General features: G+C 33.8%; 1 protein-coding gene across 3 annotated transcripts in view; it reads right to left on the bottom strand.

Annotated features, from left to right (window-relative positions):
- Positions 1–16679, bottom strand: part of COL21A1 (collagen type XXI alpha 1 chain) — a 172464-nt gene that overhangs the window by 10713 nt on the left and 145072 nt on the right. For all 3 annotated transcript variants that reach the window (XM_073225228.1, XM_073225227.1, XM_073225229.1), the window contains 6 exons: positions 11129–11173; positions 9030–9083; positions 7290–7343; positions 4421–4474; positions 2762–2833; positions 1098–1133 (listed from right to left, as the gene is read on the bottom strand). In XM_073225228.1, the coding sequence (XP_073081329.1) occupies positions 1098–1133; positions 2762–2833; positions 4421–4474; positions 7290–7343; positions 9030–9083; positions 11129–11173 (315 nt within the window). The remainder of the gene's footprint in view (positions 1–1097; positions 1134–2761; positions 2834–4420; positions 4475–7289; positions 7344–9029; positions 9084–11128; positions 11174–16679) is intronic.

The raw sequence follows: 16679 nt of genomic DNA, 5'->3' as shown, positions 1-16679 counted from the left end.
GTGCTCTTAATTATTATGACCAGGTATCTATGAGTAGAAGATGGTTTTTAGGGAAAGATGACAAGTTCTGTTTTGGACATGTTGAGGGACATATGGGTTTAGAGTTTACAGACACTTAAAATTTACCTCACTCCTAATTTCAAAATTAAAGGAATCATAGAAATGCTTAAATATCTTTAGTAAAAAATTGTGTGAAAATAACTGTTGAGTCTGAACCTAGCAGATCTGACTGTATTATTATTTCAATTTGAAATTCCTTTTAATGCTCCAGAAATTACAGAGCTTTTAAAACTCAGTGAAATTTTGCAAAGTCTTTTTCTTTTGTACATTAAGCTATTCTCCACGGCAAAACTCAGCCACTATAACTGAGCTTTGTAATGTTAAAACATCAAGAAACTATTTGGACTATGGATTGTAATTTCTAGTTGGAAAAGTCTTACATTTCTAAAGTCTAGAAGATTGAAAGGCCAACAGATATCATTTATTCCTGATTAAGTATATCATTGATTCAGCTAATGGCTTCATATTTCTAGGTCCATGCTGTTAGCAAAACAACACGTTCAGTAGCCACTTGAATTGAAACTATTCTTATCTCGCATGGAGGTGGCATGGTCTTCTCTTTGCTTTTGTTGCTAAGGCACTAAAACAAAACGTCCTTCTAACCTCCCTAGATTTCCTGAGCCTGATAAATTTTTCTGGTATAATTCTTCTCCCATTTATTAGTTTGAATATGTCTTATGTTTGGTGTTAATGGTTTCTTATCAACTTTATCTGTGTCATAAGCTATAAGCTATTTCAAATCATTTTTAGAAACATGTATACTATAAATAGACAAAAAATAGGTATTAGAAGTACATAAAATCCGTATCTTTGGTTTGTTAAATTACTTGGCTCTCAAGTTTTCTACAATAGTAAAATGTTGAAGAGGCTTAAAGTTAGGTTTGATGTTGCCTGAGGAGTTTAGCAGCAAAGGGAAAAGTTGGGATTAATTAGATATTGATGGTGAAACAGGAAGGAGCTGGAAAAAACAATACAAGAATTAAAAAGAACAAAGCCCTGGTTTTATTGCCCAGCGAAAGAAGAAGGCAGCAACATACCTGAATGCCTTTTTCACCTTGATTTCCTTTGTCGCCCTGCAAAAAGGAAGCTTAGTATATATCATAACCTAGTATATTCTGTATCCTTTCAAATAAACAGTTTACTTTAGCAAAGAAAAATATATGGTCTCACGTAAATCCCACAATTGCCTTATATATAGAGTTTGGCTCTAACACAATTTTGGGGAATAGAGTAAAATTATATCATGTCAAATGATGTTCTAGATGAACGCTTTTTTGTGTTCTTACATTTGAAAGGAAAATTTACTACAATTTCTATTTTACCAGGAAGAGAAGTTTTCTATATTGATCACAACCTGAGATTAAACAAAGAAGAAAGGACTTACATTGACAAATGTTTTATGGAATCAAACGGAAAATCTTCCGTTAAGCTAGGAATAGCCACAGATTTACAGGAAACAAATGAAAGATAACACTGAAATGATACTGTAGAAAAAAATACACCTCAATATTGAACTTTTGGGGAAAACGTTTCCTATGATTTCTCAGCTAGAAGAACAGATACCAGCTAGTTCAATGTTCTCATTGTTCTTAAAGATACTGAACCCACAGATCAGGAAAGGTAAGTACTTGTTCAGAGTTGAACTTTAACACTCTTCCCAAATTTCCTCTCTATCTCATCATTCTATCTAAGCACAGAAAGTAGAGTTTTATGTTTACAGAAAAAAACAAATACAGATTTCCTTTTAAAAGGCAAGATTTTGAACAAGAAAATTCTCTAAGTCCAAATACATATTCACAACAGATTTTCTTGATATTCCCTAAGAGTCTAAAACTTAATTGCTGCTACAAGGGTCGCCCCATCTCAGAAGTGCTGACTAGGGCAAGAATCATACTGGGTATTATAATCTAGGGACCAAGTAGGTAATACATGAAGAACAAAAAAGTGAAATTGTAGACTAACTAAAAAGCAAGGGATATGAAGACAGACAGGTAAGAGTTTTGTATCATTTCTAGAATCAAAGCCAGTTTATTTTTAACCTGAAATGTATCTATTTGCAGTGGCATGGACTTTGACAAATGGGCAGTCAGTTATTGCTTAAAACCTCTAAACAAATAATAATATTTATACCTATATAGCTCAGGGCTCCTTTACTTGACAGAGGAAGAATCTGTTGCTATCTTATCTCACCAAAACAGTTTGTATCAGTAAACAGGATTTGTAGTTCAAACTCCTTAGGTTAGTTTTAAATGAAATTCCATGTAATACAATTATCTCATGGATAGGAACTTCAGGGTCAAACATTCTGGGTATAATTTTGATCCTTTCAGACTTCTGATAAGAGTGACACTCCTATTTTGTTAAGAGGGCCTGACACTGAATACTTCTAAAAAATTGTTGACTCTCCTGGATTGGCTGCAAAACAATCTGAACTTACAGGATATTATTTAATTGTACATTTATTTTTTCTGATTCCATGCTTCTTCTAAGGTCTTCATCTAGGAGACCAAATCCATCGAGGGACATGAAGGATGCCACAGCCATTATTAGCAGGGGTTTGAACACATTATACATACACTAAATATATAGGTTAGTTTATCATTAAAAGTATAATCAGTACTACAATGCTACTTTCACAGAAGGAAAACTATACATTAATAGCTGGTTAAAAATGAATAAATAGCTCCTAAACAATGCATACCATTTTTCCTTGAATTCCAGGTAAACCCAGGTATCCTGGTTCTCCTGGGGGACCCACTCTTCCTTGCTCTCCCTATGTAACACAGAAATTACATAAAGATTCAAGATCTACTGCTTATGAATAACACCAGTCTTTTTATCTCTACACACATCTCAAATTTTAGATTAATGGTTAAAAAATTTGTTGATATTTAGAGTTACTATTACAGAAATAGTAAAGAATGAAAAGTTTAAAGGAGTCCCAATAAAACTTGCTATTTTTTCCTCTTTGCTAGTTAAAAAATTTCTGATAGCACATATTTAAAAATTTTTATAAATATTTGTTATTTTTACATTTTATAACTTCAACAATAAATAATAATGTAGTGAAGATAATAAACACAGGTATCTCTTGTTTTATTTACCAACACTTTCTGTTTCTCCTTGCAATTGCTTATTCTCATTTTATTGCTACTTTAAAGAAGTTATTGTTACAAAACTGGAAGGAAATAGAATAAAAATCAATGAAAATCTTACTACTATTTTTATTTTGTTATATATTTTCAATCTACCTCCCACAAACACACATAATTTAGTTACTAAAATGTGCTCACTATGTATGCATAACTTTGTCTTTTACTTCATGATGTATTAATATTGTGAAGTTCTTTATATGCCACTTACATGCCATTTTAGAAAATACTATTTTTAATTACAGAATAGTATTCGACTGTATTGATTTGCTATCTTTTATTTGAAATTTCAATTGTTAAATATTAGTTTTCATATTTTTATTTACAAACATTGGGATAAACCTCTTTGAACTTAAATTGTATGCACAATTATTTTTTTTCTTTATACATATGGAAATTAATTTTCTTGGAAGCAAATTCTTGAGCTATTTCAGTACAGGTAATATTCCATGAGTTAGCTTAACTCAGGTTCTCCACTCTCCATTATACTACAGACATTATTTCTTTTATGAAATAAAGGTTTTTTAAAAGTATTAAATAAGGAAGTTCTTGTAAGTATATAGCAATGATATGCCAGTGACATAGGTAATTTCTGTAAGAGATGGGACGCAACCTTGAACTTGCTTCATGATTTTGTGTTTTACCATTAGTCCAAAACTATCACATTAACTAAAGAGTGCTCTCTTTGCAGAAATTAAGTTTGGTTTTCTTTGCTCACTGTGCCCACTCCTGAGCTCTTGAATATTACTCCAGATTTTTATAGCCTGAAAGAGAGTTGAAAAATCCCAGAGAAATAAACATAAACGACTTGGTTTGGATGAAACTGAAAAAAGCAGCTATGAGTCCCCACACTGAAAACAAATAATACCACTTGCGGGAGCCACACAGTCTTGCTTCCAGCCCTGTACCAGAGTGATCTTCTCCAGACCAGAGAGCATGCTCATACTAGCACACAACTTTTACCATGTCTAGAAAAATTGAGCCAAAGGTATATTTCATATGTTTATAATCCAAACTAGGATAGTATCCAAAACACAGAAATGAAAACCCACATTAGTCAATTCCTTTCGCATAACTTAATTTTGTGAAATAAGTTATCCTAATTTCAAGTATCTTTCTCTTTAGGGTTATAAAACTATTAATCTCAGATGACAAGGGGAATTCATAACTCTTTGAAAATACTACCAAATGCATCAAATCATTATTACCTTGAGCCCAGGAGCCCCAGGTGTCCCTTGGAGTCCAGGTTCACCTTTATTTCCCTGTCAATGCATCAAACCATTTACATTATTTTTTTAATGTAGTTGCAATATATTTTATACTCTTAAGGGAATATATTTAAAATAATTTTTACATTTTCAACTTTCCAATTATTTGACATATAGACTCGGTGTATTAAGCCTACTTACTGAAAAAATTCTTTTAAACAAGGAAGCGTATCCACAGATTTACAAAGCTTTCTAAAAGCATGTTTTAAAGCTGACAGCTCCAAGCAAGGGAAGAGATTCAAGTCTTCAGAGACCAGCACTAATTAGTTAGGTCTTGTTACTACACATTCTTCCGCCATGTATTGTAACAGCATCCTATGAGTTGAGAATCTTCATCTTTGTGCTATTTTATTTCTCAGTTAAACTCACCTTCAGTATGCAATTGAAGGAAAGAAAATTGGCTTCAGATGTAGAGTGGCTTTTCTGAAGAAGTATGAATTAGTAAATGTTTAGCTTGTAACAGAGAGAAACTTTGAGAGCAAGACCAAGTTGGCAAAGCAGAGAATGTAAGGTAAGAAGAGAGAACTGGATATAAAAAAGAGAGACTACATGTGTTGGGTAATAAGGAGAGACTGTCAAAGGTGGTCTGGTTTTCAAATATATTTTGATACCTGAAATCACAACCTAGTCCGTATCTGGCAAAAGTCCATAATTAAACAGAGAGGTATAGCACCCGGAAGTGGGGCGGTGATGATTACCCAAAGTCACGCTGGCTTCACTAACAAGTTAGGGAGACCAACTTCATTTTCAGGTTCTGAAATTTTTCTAGGCTGCTTGTGTTAAGAAACATGTGAATGTGATAGTTGGTCTTCATTAAAACATTGGCACATAACATTATTGAAACATGGAAGAGTGGTCTCTTAAAATTTCTAATATGACAAGTGATTAAGCTGAAACTCAGAGGTGACTAGACTTTGTTGAAAGTTACATGACTTGATTATGTTAATATGTCTTATCATTTAGGTAATATTTTTAAAAACTGGAATACAATATGGTATGGGAGACTTATCTATGGTTCAGCAGCTATTTTTAAAATGGTGGTATAAGCTAAATAATAAGTTTTTTAAAGATCTACCACAGAGTTTCAGCCTCATCCCTTTTCTGCTTAATACAGCTTTTTTTCTCCCACTCTAAAAATTGCACCATTGATATTGAAAGCATAAATATTAGTTGACAAAACTGGCAGAGGTAAGCTAATATAGAGGTAAGTAAACTATGGCCTCCAAAGACTAAATAAAACACACTCATCTAGTCCTTTGCAGAAAAAGATTCCAACACCTGAGCTAATATACTGCATGAAAGGAAGTGGAAATGTTTCATTGAAAAGACTGCATTAAAAAGGTACAATTTTAACATCTTAAATCTATTTTTAACAAAATAATTGTACAAGTATAAGATGAGGGAAACCAAATTTTATAGTAATTCATGAAAAAATAACTCTGATGCTGGCAACATCCACTTGCCTCCCCAGCCATAGCAGCATAATCTACTCAAGTGGTGGCCGCCACAAATACATTGTTCTAGAATGTTCTATGGAAAATCTAAAAGAATTAACTGACCTCCAGTTCACTGTCAGGCCAAAAATGAGAAGTGGTTAATTTTAAACAGCTGATGAAATCTTAGGCAGCATTCTTAATTATTAGAGCATCTAGAAAACCCTGGGAGAGTCCACTGTATCCCCAGTTATTTAAGGAATATAAGGCTATCTCCTTACAAAATGACCTGGAGAAATTATGGAGACTCTCCACATGGTTGGCCCAGTCACTCAAGAGTTGTCTACCATCTCCGTAGACACTTACTGCTGCCAGGACACCCAGTGCTCCAAGGACTCATAAGGACCCACCACTGGTGAAAGGATAGCTACTTTTCCTTAATCACTGGGGGCTCCTATGACCCTTTATCCTATCTATTTCTCTAAGTACCTTAGAAATGAAAAGTAGATTAAGTCATCTACTTATTTTGTATGCCCGGCTCTATTCTCCTGGGATAATGTCTACTTAAAATTGAATACTTTTAAAACAGTGATTCTATCACTTCCTTTTGGAAGGTTGTCCTAGAACCTACTCATTATGTAGTTGAGAATAGTTTCTTGAGTCTATCCATAATGTACTTGATTTGATCCTCTAATAAAACAAGAAAAAAAAATTCTCTTAGTGTGGGATCCCATACACGTAGAAAACGGTCAAACCCTACATTTTTAAGTGGGAATTTCAAGAGTAATTTAGAGAAGAGCATTATGAAATTCAAACAGTTTCAGTTCTACCTTGAGAATAACCTGACATCCTAAATACATTTGTCGAGTGTAGTTTACTTTTTTTAAGTTTTAAAGTAAACATAACATGCTCTCTTACCCACAGTCCTAAGGGAGGGACTGCCTAATGAAACTCACTGCAAGGCATTTTGCAAATAAAAATTCCATATACATTTCACTAAATAAAAATACCAAGAAGAGGACTTGAAAGTTGGTAAAGTTATCCTCAGTCATAATGACTAACACTGGAGATTGGTGGGTTTGGCACCCACCCCACAGAACTCTGTAGAACATACTCCGCAGTATACTCGGAGACGCCAATAAGGGAGGAGGGGACTGAGTACTGAGGAATTCTGGACTTTGTCTGATTTAAACCAGATCTGCATTACATTAGCTTGTTTAATATGCTTAGTTTTTGCCTAAGATTTCATTCTTACAACTGATTGTTTACAGAATTAAAACCACATACAAAATAAAATCAGTATAGTTAAAACTTACTGATGTACATAGAGGTCATTTTTCACAAACTTCTCACTCTAATTAATTTTTTTTATTTACCTTAGATCCTGGTGTTCCAGGTTGACCAGGTAAGCCATCACTTCCCATCAAACCCTACATTTTTAAGTGGGAATTTCAAAAGTAATTTAGAGAAGAGCATTATGAAATTCTAAATCTATTTCCAAATTACATATTCTCATAATAATTAATCCACCAAAAAATAATGCACTATTTGAGAAAGTTGCCTACGTACATCCAAATAAAGGATAACAAAGAATCAAACTATGCAGATAGCATGAAGGCCAGCAAAACCCTGATAACTTGGTTGGTCATACAACCAACAAATAGCAACAATTACTGGGTGGCTAATATAAGACAGTGACAAACGTTAATTGTTTTTCTGCATCATACTTTCTTTCTTTTGTCATGATGGCTAAGAATTAGGTTTCTTCATAGATATTATCTTTGCCAATTTTACTTACAATTTCTATTTTCTTGAAGAATATTTTGAAAGTTACAACCTAATAATTCTCTGAATATAATAATCTCTCTTCAAGTTATAAAATAGCCATACTTTTAACTAACCATAAGATTCAAAATAAGACAATGATAACTATTCTAGCAACAAGGAACCGATTTAACTTAAATTCCACTCTCAATACCATTACATATATTAAAAACATGTACTTTCTCTTAAAAATAGCAAAGAAAATGTGGTGAGCAAAAAAACATTCAATTACTATTATCAGAAAACATAATCTCAATGTGGCCACATTGAACATACCATGTCATCACTACTATGTGCTTTGCTGCCAATTTAGGATGTTATTGCAACTATAAAATGTAAAACATACTAGTTTATCGTATAATGTATAAAACATTAGAAATGTTAAATATAGATATTCTTGAAGTTCAATACCTTCATTTTCTGGAGGTTAATTTAGACACCAATAAATAACCAAGTGTAATTTACTATTTCAATGAAAAAATAGCTTGGTAGTAATGGTGGAGGGCAGAGGAAGAATATTTCATTTCAAAGGGAAAATCTTCTTCTACATCTCCCCAAAATTGAATTCATATCTAATGGACAATATTTTTTCCTATTTATTCTTACATGCAAATTCACCAAATCTTTCAAAGCACTGGGTAAAACATTTGGTTTTTTAACTCATGTGATTAAATGAGAAGTCATAAACTATCAAACATGAAAGTGATCAGTTTTATTTAAAGAAAAAGCCATTACATAGGCAATTTGATTTATAGATTAACATCAACATCACTTCAAGCAATATACTTAGGAATTTCTTATGGAATCTTTACACACACAAAAGGAGTCTCATAATTTCTAATATCAGACTCACATGTAACGTTTCACTCCCAAAACTTCCAAACTGTTCACTTATTTAGGACCTTCCTATACTACCTCTTCTGAATATATGCTCTCTCGTTAGAGTAATAAATTTGTAATTTTTTTTAATGAAAAAAGAATAACCATTGATTTTTTAGACTTTTTCATGACATTTGGGTATTTTGTTTGTGACGAATAGCTAGAATATTTGTTGTCTGGTTTGTCAAGAGTAAGAGTCCCTGATCTTTCTTTGGGTGGCCAGTTTTCTGAGAATCTAAAGAAATCTGGACTTTGTTAGAAAAATGGACATAAATATAATCTTTTTTCATAAAATAGATGGAATTTGTGGACTCCAAAAATATCATTGCTGGATGTGATCTCCAGAATAAAAACTCCTAGTACGATGTAACAATATATCAAACTGATAATAAATAATAATGATATTAACATACAGGTATCCCTGGAGCTCCTTTTTTCCCTAGTGGTCCTGCAGGCCCAATCTCTCCCTAAAAATCAAATACAGGTCACATTTAACATTGTAAATTATTGATTCATTTCCATAAATTTCCCACCAAACCATTATGGAATGAAAAGTCAATACCAATGTACCCAGGGTGTCTGCCTTCCCTTCCTCTACTATAAGACAGGAGCAACCCAAGGTAGAAAAACCAAGAATCTAAAACCTTAAAGACCTGCGCCTAGGGTCTATGGATTACTAAGTCAAAGATCTTCATTAGGAAACCAAGAGGGACTCTGCCATTCTTTCAAAAGAATACCTAGCCATTCACACAGGGTTGTTGAGGTGAGACAACCGGGGCTAAACAATCTTATTTGTCATAGTTGAAGAGTTATGAGAGTGAACACAAGTTAAGAAAAATGCAGGTACATGATAATATCATTTGGACTTCGATTTCTGGCATTGTTGCTGACCAGATGCTCCAAGGGATTCTCTGAATCCAGAACAAAAAACCTTGGAAAGAGCAACCTCTGTGGGAAAGTGCTGATCACATTAAGAAACAGGAAAAGTCTTCAAAAAATCTCTTATTTTAATAAAATATACTATGGGTTGGGGCTATATTTTTCAGGATTTGGAACTGTGCCCAAAGCCTGCCAGAGATAGAGATGCAGGAGCCAAGAGGCCTCGAGGTGTCTGAACACATGCACAGCTCTTGGGAAGCTGACCGTGGTGCCCATCATGGGAAAAGGGCAGCAATATTTCATACCTATGATGACTCAGGACTCTCGAAGAGGGCTGAGAATATACTATACTCTGAATATGCATAGTGTACAGTATAGAATATGCTATATACTCTGAAACAGCAGCCACGGCTACCAGCAGCAGGCAGCTCTTCAAGCCCCAGTTAGGCTCACAGGACTCCCACCAACTAAGACAAAGCAATGAGCTCAAAATCAACAATAAATAAAGAGGAGGCAGCAAGCCACAAGAACGAGAGTTAGCAGGACTAACAACTATCTGCATATATTGGAATCGTGTTAGCAAAGGAATTGCAGACTACATATGAAACAAATCAAAAAATAGAATCACGAAAGACTGTTTGGACTGAAAATAAAACAAGAGACTATGAAAAATAAAAAGATGTCATTTAAAATTTTAACTTTTGGAAATTAGAAATTTGATTTTTTAAAAAATTTTTTAAATCAATTGATGGTTTCAACAGCAGATTAGACATAGTAAACGAAAAAATAAGTCCTCCGGAAAATATATCCAAAAAATTTAACTAGAATATTAAGAATCAAGGATATAAAAAATAAAAGTCGTTTAGAGATGCAGAAGATAAAAATAGAAAGATTAAAATACATCTATCTAGAATTCCAGGAAGAGGGAACAGAGAGAATAGAATAGATGTAACAGAGAGATAATGGCTAAAATCTTCCAGAGTAATGGAAATAATTCCACAGATCCAGGAAGCAAAATGAATTTCCACCAGGATGAATAAAGAGAAATCCACATTTAGATACATTCTAGTGGGTTTTAAGAACACTAAAAACAAAATACCTTTATAGAATTCCAAAGGAAGGGCAGATCATTTACAAAAAATGATACTTAGATCAGAGCAGATTTTTTCATAGTTATCAATGGAAGTCAGGAGACAATAAAAGATAACCCTCAATGTATTAACAGAAAATAGCAACCTTGAGCTGTATACCCTACAAAACTACCTCAAAAGCAAGAGTAAAATATATTTGTAATTAAATAAAAACTGGAAGTTTATTACCAAGATGACTGTACTAAAGGAACTTCTAAAGATATAATTCAGTTAGTACTAAAATTATCCCAAAAGGATAGGCTAAGAGCACAAAACACAGAAGGAACCAAGTAAAAGCCTGTATATAAATTCACATTATCTGTATAAAATAACAAAAAATAATTATGAGGGCAAAATAGTAGCATCTGAAATTATGTCATATTTGAACAATTAACTGTTACCAAGAATGTGGTAAAATTGTATACTATATGAAGACACATCACCACTTAACCCTGTTAATCGGCAGATTCAGGCCAAAATCTTCAACTTTCATGAAAACTCACCTTTTGTCCCAGTAATCCTTGATTTCCGGGAAATCCTGGGATTCCCTAAAAAGAAAGAAAGGAGATTTTTAATTTAAAAAATTGTAGATGGTATCATTAGAGAATCATAGGTCATAACTGGGTTTTTGGTAATGTTTTTTAAAAAGGCTTTCTAGAAGAGAAAATATGAAGATATTAACCTTAGTTCTTCTTTCAGACCAACAAAAGTGATAAAACAAGGATATTTCGTTTGAACATATTTATGTAACTTACAATCAATAATGCAAGAAAACCTGTCAAATAATAGGGGCTCAGCTTCAGTACAACAGTTCCAAAGGCCTTCACCATCTCACAACCATAATTAAAAACTAATGAAACCAATCACCAATCAATTCCTCCAAACTGAATTCTGAACACCCAAGAATCTAACCTCTGGTGGAAGATATGGCAATTTTCTCCCAATGATCCCTTGCTGACAAAATCGGGAAGAATATGAACACCACGGTTTGTGGAGAGACAAAAGGAGTCTGAATCGCTAGGTAAGATTCAGAGAAAATTAATGTTAATTTATAAATTTGAGAATAACAGTAGCACTTTCATTCATGGGAAAGCAGACCTATTATCAGTGATTCAATGCAATTATCAAAATGATCACTAATCACCCAAAACAAACAGTGCTGGTATAATTAATTTTCACTTATTCATTTTTCTTAGCTCTTTTCTTGATGACACTTCAGTTTAAATAGTTAACATCATTTGTTTTTGTACATTTGTATTGGCTCTGGCAGAAAAGGAAACTAGAAAGACAAGGAAATGAGGCCCTATCAGTGTTTCTTTGAAAGCCCTCTGCATTCTCAGGGCTTTCAAAGGGCAGCAGTGCCTCTCAGGAAACCAGGGCCAGGGGGAGAGAGGCCATTGCCGACGAGATCAGCACCTTCTGTTCTGGGGGGTCTCCACTGTTTTGATTTCCACATTTTGACTTTATTAATACAATACCGATCAATGTGTTAGTCACAATTATAGTGCAGGATACACATAGTTCCAGTTTTAAATTCTAAACTTGAAACATAAAGTGGAAGTCAATTTGATTCTATTTGGCTCAACTTGGTTTTCCACGGGGTTACAATCTTTGGAGAGAACAAAAGTTGTGAGCAATGACTTAACAAGGGGCTCAGTCGAGTTAAAAACACATAACCATACTAGAGCATAATATAAAACAACATAAAATTTTAAAGTATTATAAAATGAGTACAGTATACCCTATAAGCACTCTAAAACACCAAGCAGAAGTAATTGAATTATGAGTATAATAGATATGAACTGAAGCAGAAAATGCATATTCACAGTGCAGTCAATTAAGATCAAGTTGTTAAAATAAAGGCCTCCATTTCAATAGTTGGCATGAAACTACCTGTAACCAACTCTCATTCAAATACACACACACACACCAACTCACTAAACGTTTAGATTAAGTTCTAAATTTAAATCAAGTGTCTGTCTATAAAATATTATCAGATGTAAACCGGCCATACATTGTTCTAAGCTGAAACTGGTGTACCTATGTGAATGCAGTGTCTCTTGGCCCCAGGAATTCCTAAAGGAGTCATGCAATTGCTCATGATGCTGTCAGACCTGAGAAGCAGAATTTCTTGCCGCACACAGTCTTTTATTACTCAGGGTTCTGTCACTCCGCAAGTCCCTATGCCAATTCACAACCTGCGATATTTGTAGGAATTAGAGATACCTGACTCTAGTCCTGTTTCTGGAGCCAATCGCCCTAGCAACAAGGCTATATTCTCACTCTGGGGAAAAAACAGAATTATCCCCAGGCATCCCTGAGCAGCACACTGCCTCGACCCCCCAGGAATCCTTGAGGGCCCTGACCGTTCATTCCCTGGACTGCATTCAACACCCTTTCATCTGAATAATTCTAAGATTGAGCTTGAATAACGCAGGATTGAAAACACTGTGGGGTTCAACTGCAAATACATTTGATCCTTTTGGGCATACCTTTCTGAGAGAATAGTGACGATATTTAAAATATTCAAAAAGCAAAAATCTTTGTAGCATTTTTCTATAATCCAGGTCAGCCAAAGGTGAAAATCTTTGGACATAGCCACAAATCTTACATTATTTCAACATATCAGATATTGAGAGTACTTTGAGGGGATTCTGTATTAGGAAAAAAGAACCCTTTTCCTATTGTCTCTGTCTTAAGGTAGTAAAATGTTAAAATACATTTCATTGATATGAAAAGGAATCATAAGATTTTTTATGTCCAATTATACCAAGAATTATTATGTATTTTACAAATATCAAGCAAAAAATATATAAAGCTATATAATACTAAAAAACAAAAAGGAAAACTGACTTACAAAACCAATTCTTGGCAAAAGTAGCATAATACCATGAGCTTGCATGGGATAAAATTCCCATAAATTCAGAGCTATATTAGTCTATAAAATTCCCCCAGATCATATTTTCCTGGGCTCTTGTTTATTGAAATGTGCTAACCTTTTGTCGATTTTACATCAGCAGAATTATTCAACGCCATTTGAAATTTACCAGTTTCTTGATCAAAAAGTATTCAGTAACAATTACTTCATAGAGCAAATGTTTTTCCAAGCATACTGTTTTATATTTCATTTTCAGCCTGTGTGGTTTTGGGTTCAGGCAACTGAAAATGTGTAAGTAAAGAGACAAGTATTTTATTTGGTAAGAGTAAAGGGATATATTTCTTCCACTTTTGTGATTTCAGTTTGGACTTGAGGAAGAGCAGAAAGTCAATTGGAAAAGCCTGCATACTGCTGTGGTGAAAGAATGTTGACATGAAAAAATGTTCCAGAAGCTTCTCTATAACCATTAAACAATTGCTATGCAACAAAAATGTCATTAAGAATAAAAATACAAAACTTACAATAAAGGGTTTGACCCCTACTTCCTAAAGAGCACTTTTCAATGAAGGAAATATATACATTATACATGACTTAGAAAATAAAAATTATCACTTTATACTTTCCCATATGCAATGAATGCACTTCCCTTGGTCCTCAAATTAGAGCATCTTGGATCAAATCTGCTTTTAAGTAATGTAATATTTTAAATGTACTAAAAGCAAATCTAATCCATTAATGATGCTTTAAAATAAAAATGTTCAACTTTTCCACATAGTGGTAGAGAGATCTGACAGCATACAGGTACTAAAATATTAAAAGCACATTGTTTTTCTTCTATTATATCAAGAAGTGATTTATTCATTCCTAAATATTCAATGAAGAAAAACACATATGCTGTAAGTATAATTCTTACTAGCTACAAAGATTACAATGATTATGGACTCAGCTGATCAGCTCCAGGCTGATGAGTTTTTAAAATGTGGAATTTCAGTATCCCCATTTTATACACGGGACAGATAATCAAACCTACCTCCTAGGATTGGTACATTATCAATTAATTCTCAAAAGTGTTTAGCTCAGTGCAGATACTCTAATGAACAAATTTTCACCACTGTCTTCACAGCTCCTCCTTGACTGTGGAACACTGTGAAGTACGTAAGTCAATTCTCTTCCATGTCTCAAAATTTGTCCTCTTTCTCCATTTTGAGGATATCTTTTTTTGTCTTTCCACCTCGCCTTTCTCTACCCTGATCTCCAAATGTTTCCACTGTATCCAAGATAACTCTGGCAATCTAAGGCTTCCCGTTAGCGGGGTGCCAGCAAGTGTGCATTGCTCCTCATTTATGACCTTTGCCTTTTCACCTTTGGCTGACCTGGATTAAAGAAAAATGCTACAATGATTTTTGCTTTTTTGAACATTTTAAATATTGTCACTATTCTTTCAGAAAGGTATGCCCAAAAGGATCAAATGTATTTGCAGCTGAACCTCACAGTGTTTTTCAATCCTGTTTTAAAAATTCCACACTAACCAGCAGACCATTATGAAACACAAAAGATTACTTGGTGGTAAAGTAACTCCAAAGAGAAGTAACTCACAATCATAAGCTGCCAGACCTGAAAGAAACCAATACAGAAGTACTTACACTAAACCCTTAATAAGGAAATTACCAGTTTTACTACTCCCTTATATCTTTAAGGGGGAAAAAAAAATAACCTAAGTAACATTAGACGAATATATTCTCCCTAGCCTACAGACCAGGACCCACAGGGAACTGGACCCAAATTACTCAAAGACACATAATTTCAGTAGAAAAGGCTTTGAATATTTTTGGGCTACTCATATTTACATACAACAGAAAATGTCACAGTTTGACATAATAAGTTGCAGAGACCAAGGATATCTTGAGAAGGAAAAGCTATCTGGGGACTCTTGCAAATTGCTGCATTTTATTGGCATCTCTTCAGTACCTAAAAGCATCTTAACATTTTTCAAAGGACAAGAAGATATTCTAAACAATTTTACTATTGTAAGAGTATCATTTTTTCAGGACAAAAACAAAAAGACAAATGTTTAGCAAATTACAATAACATACCTAAAAACCCAGAGGACAAGAAGGACGGCGGGATTAAGAGACCCAGGCTCAGTTTCCGCAGTACCACATCCTGGGAAAGTCATGTAACCACCCTGAATCCCCAAATCCTGGGGAAAATAACCTGCCCCTTTACATCAGCGAGTAAAGTGAGGATCATGCACGTGAAATATATTATTGAGTTAAAAGGAACATAAAGATATACACATATGTAAACCTGGAAACTGATTGCATTTGAAAAACAAATTTCCAAATAATACCAGAGTTGTTCTAAAATGAGCTCTGATCTTCTGAAAACCTAAAAAATGTATACCATACTTTTTGGGTACATGGAATGTCACTGTGTAACTCAAAACAAACTGGTGAATTTCTCATTAAGAAGAAAACTGAAACTGGGTTTTTCAAAGACCTTCATAGCTGATTCATTGCTGAACAGAATTTAGGCACCATTTTACAGAGAAATCTGAAAACTGTATTTTTGAAATTTTATATATGATAGAAGTCACCAAACAAAAATATTTTAAAACACCAAATCAAACTGAAGCTAGTTTCATGAAGAAAACAAATTAATTTTTAACTTTAATTTACAAGGTAAAAAGTAAATAATTCCTTATTTGAAAATTGCATCTAATTTATATTATTTATAATCTCATATTTTAAAATACTAATATACTTTTACATCTAAATCATTGTATTATTTATTGTAACTCAGCCCATTATGAATTGTCTGTTTATATAATGTATCTCCATTTTTCTATTGAAAAATTGTAAGATTAGATAGATGAATAAGCATTCACTAAAGGAAAAAATTTAAAGGAAATTACATTAGTTTTCCATTGACACACAACAAATCACCAAACAGTGCCTTAAAACAGGTCTCTAGGACAGATGTAAAACATGGGTCTCAATGGACTAAATTCAGGGTAGCAAGGATGCACACCTTTATGGAGTCTCTAGAGAAATCTATTTCCCGTTCATTCTGGCTACTGGCAGAATTCAATTCTTTGAAGGACCACGGTCCCCACATTTTCTAGCTGGCTGTAAACTGAGGGCCATTCTCAGCTTCTGGAGGTCACATGATCCTTG

Source organism: Manis javanica, chromosome 16 (assembly GCF_040802235.1).
Source record: "Manis javanica isolate MJ-LG chromosome 16, MJ_LKY, whole genome shotgun sequence".
Taxonomy (NCBI): domain Eukaryota; kingdom Metazoa; phylum Chordata; class Mammalia; order Pholidota; family Manidae; genus Manis; species Manis javanica.
The sequence above is the reverse complement of the archived record's forward strand: the minus strand, read 5'-3'. Positions and strand labels throughout refer to the sequence as shown.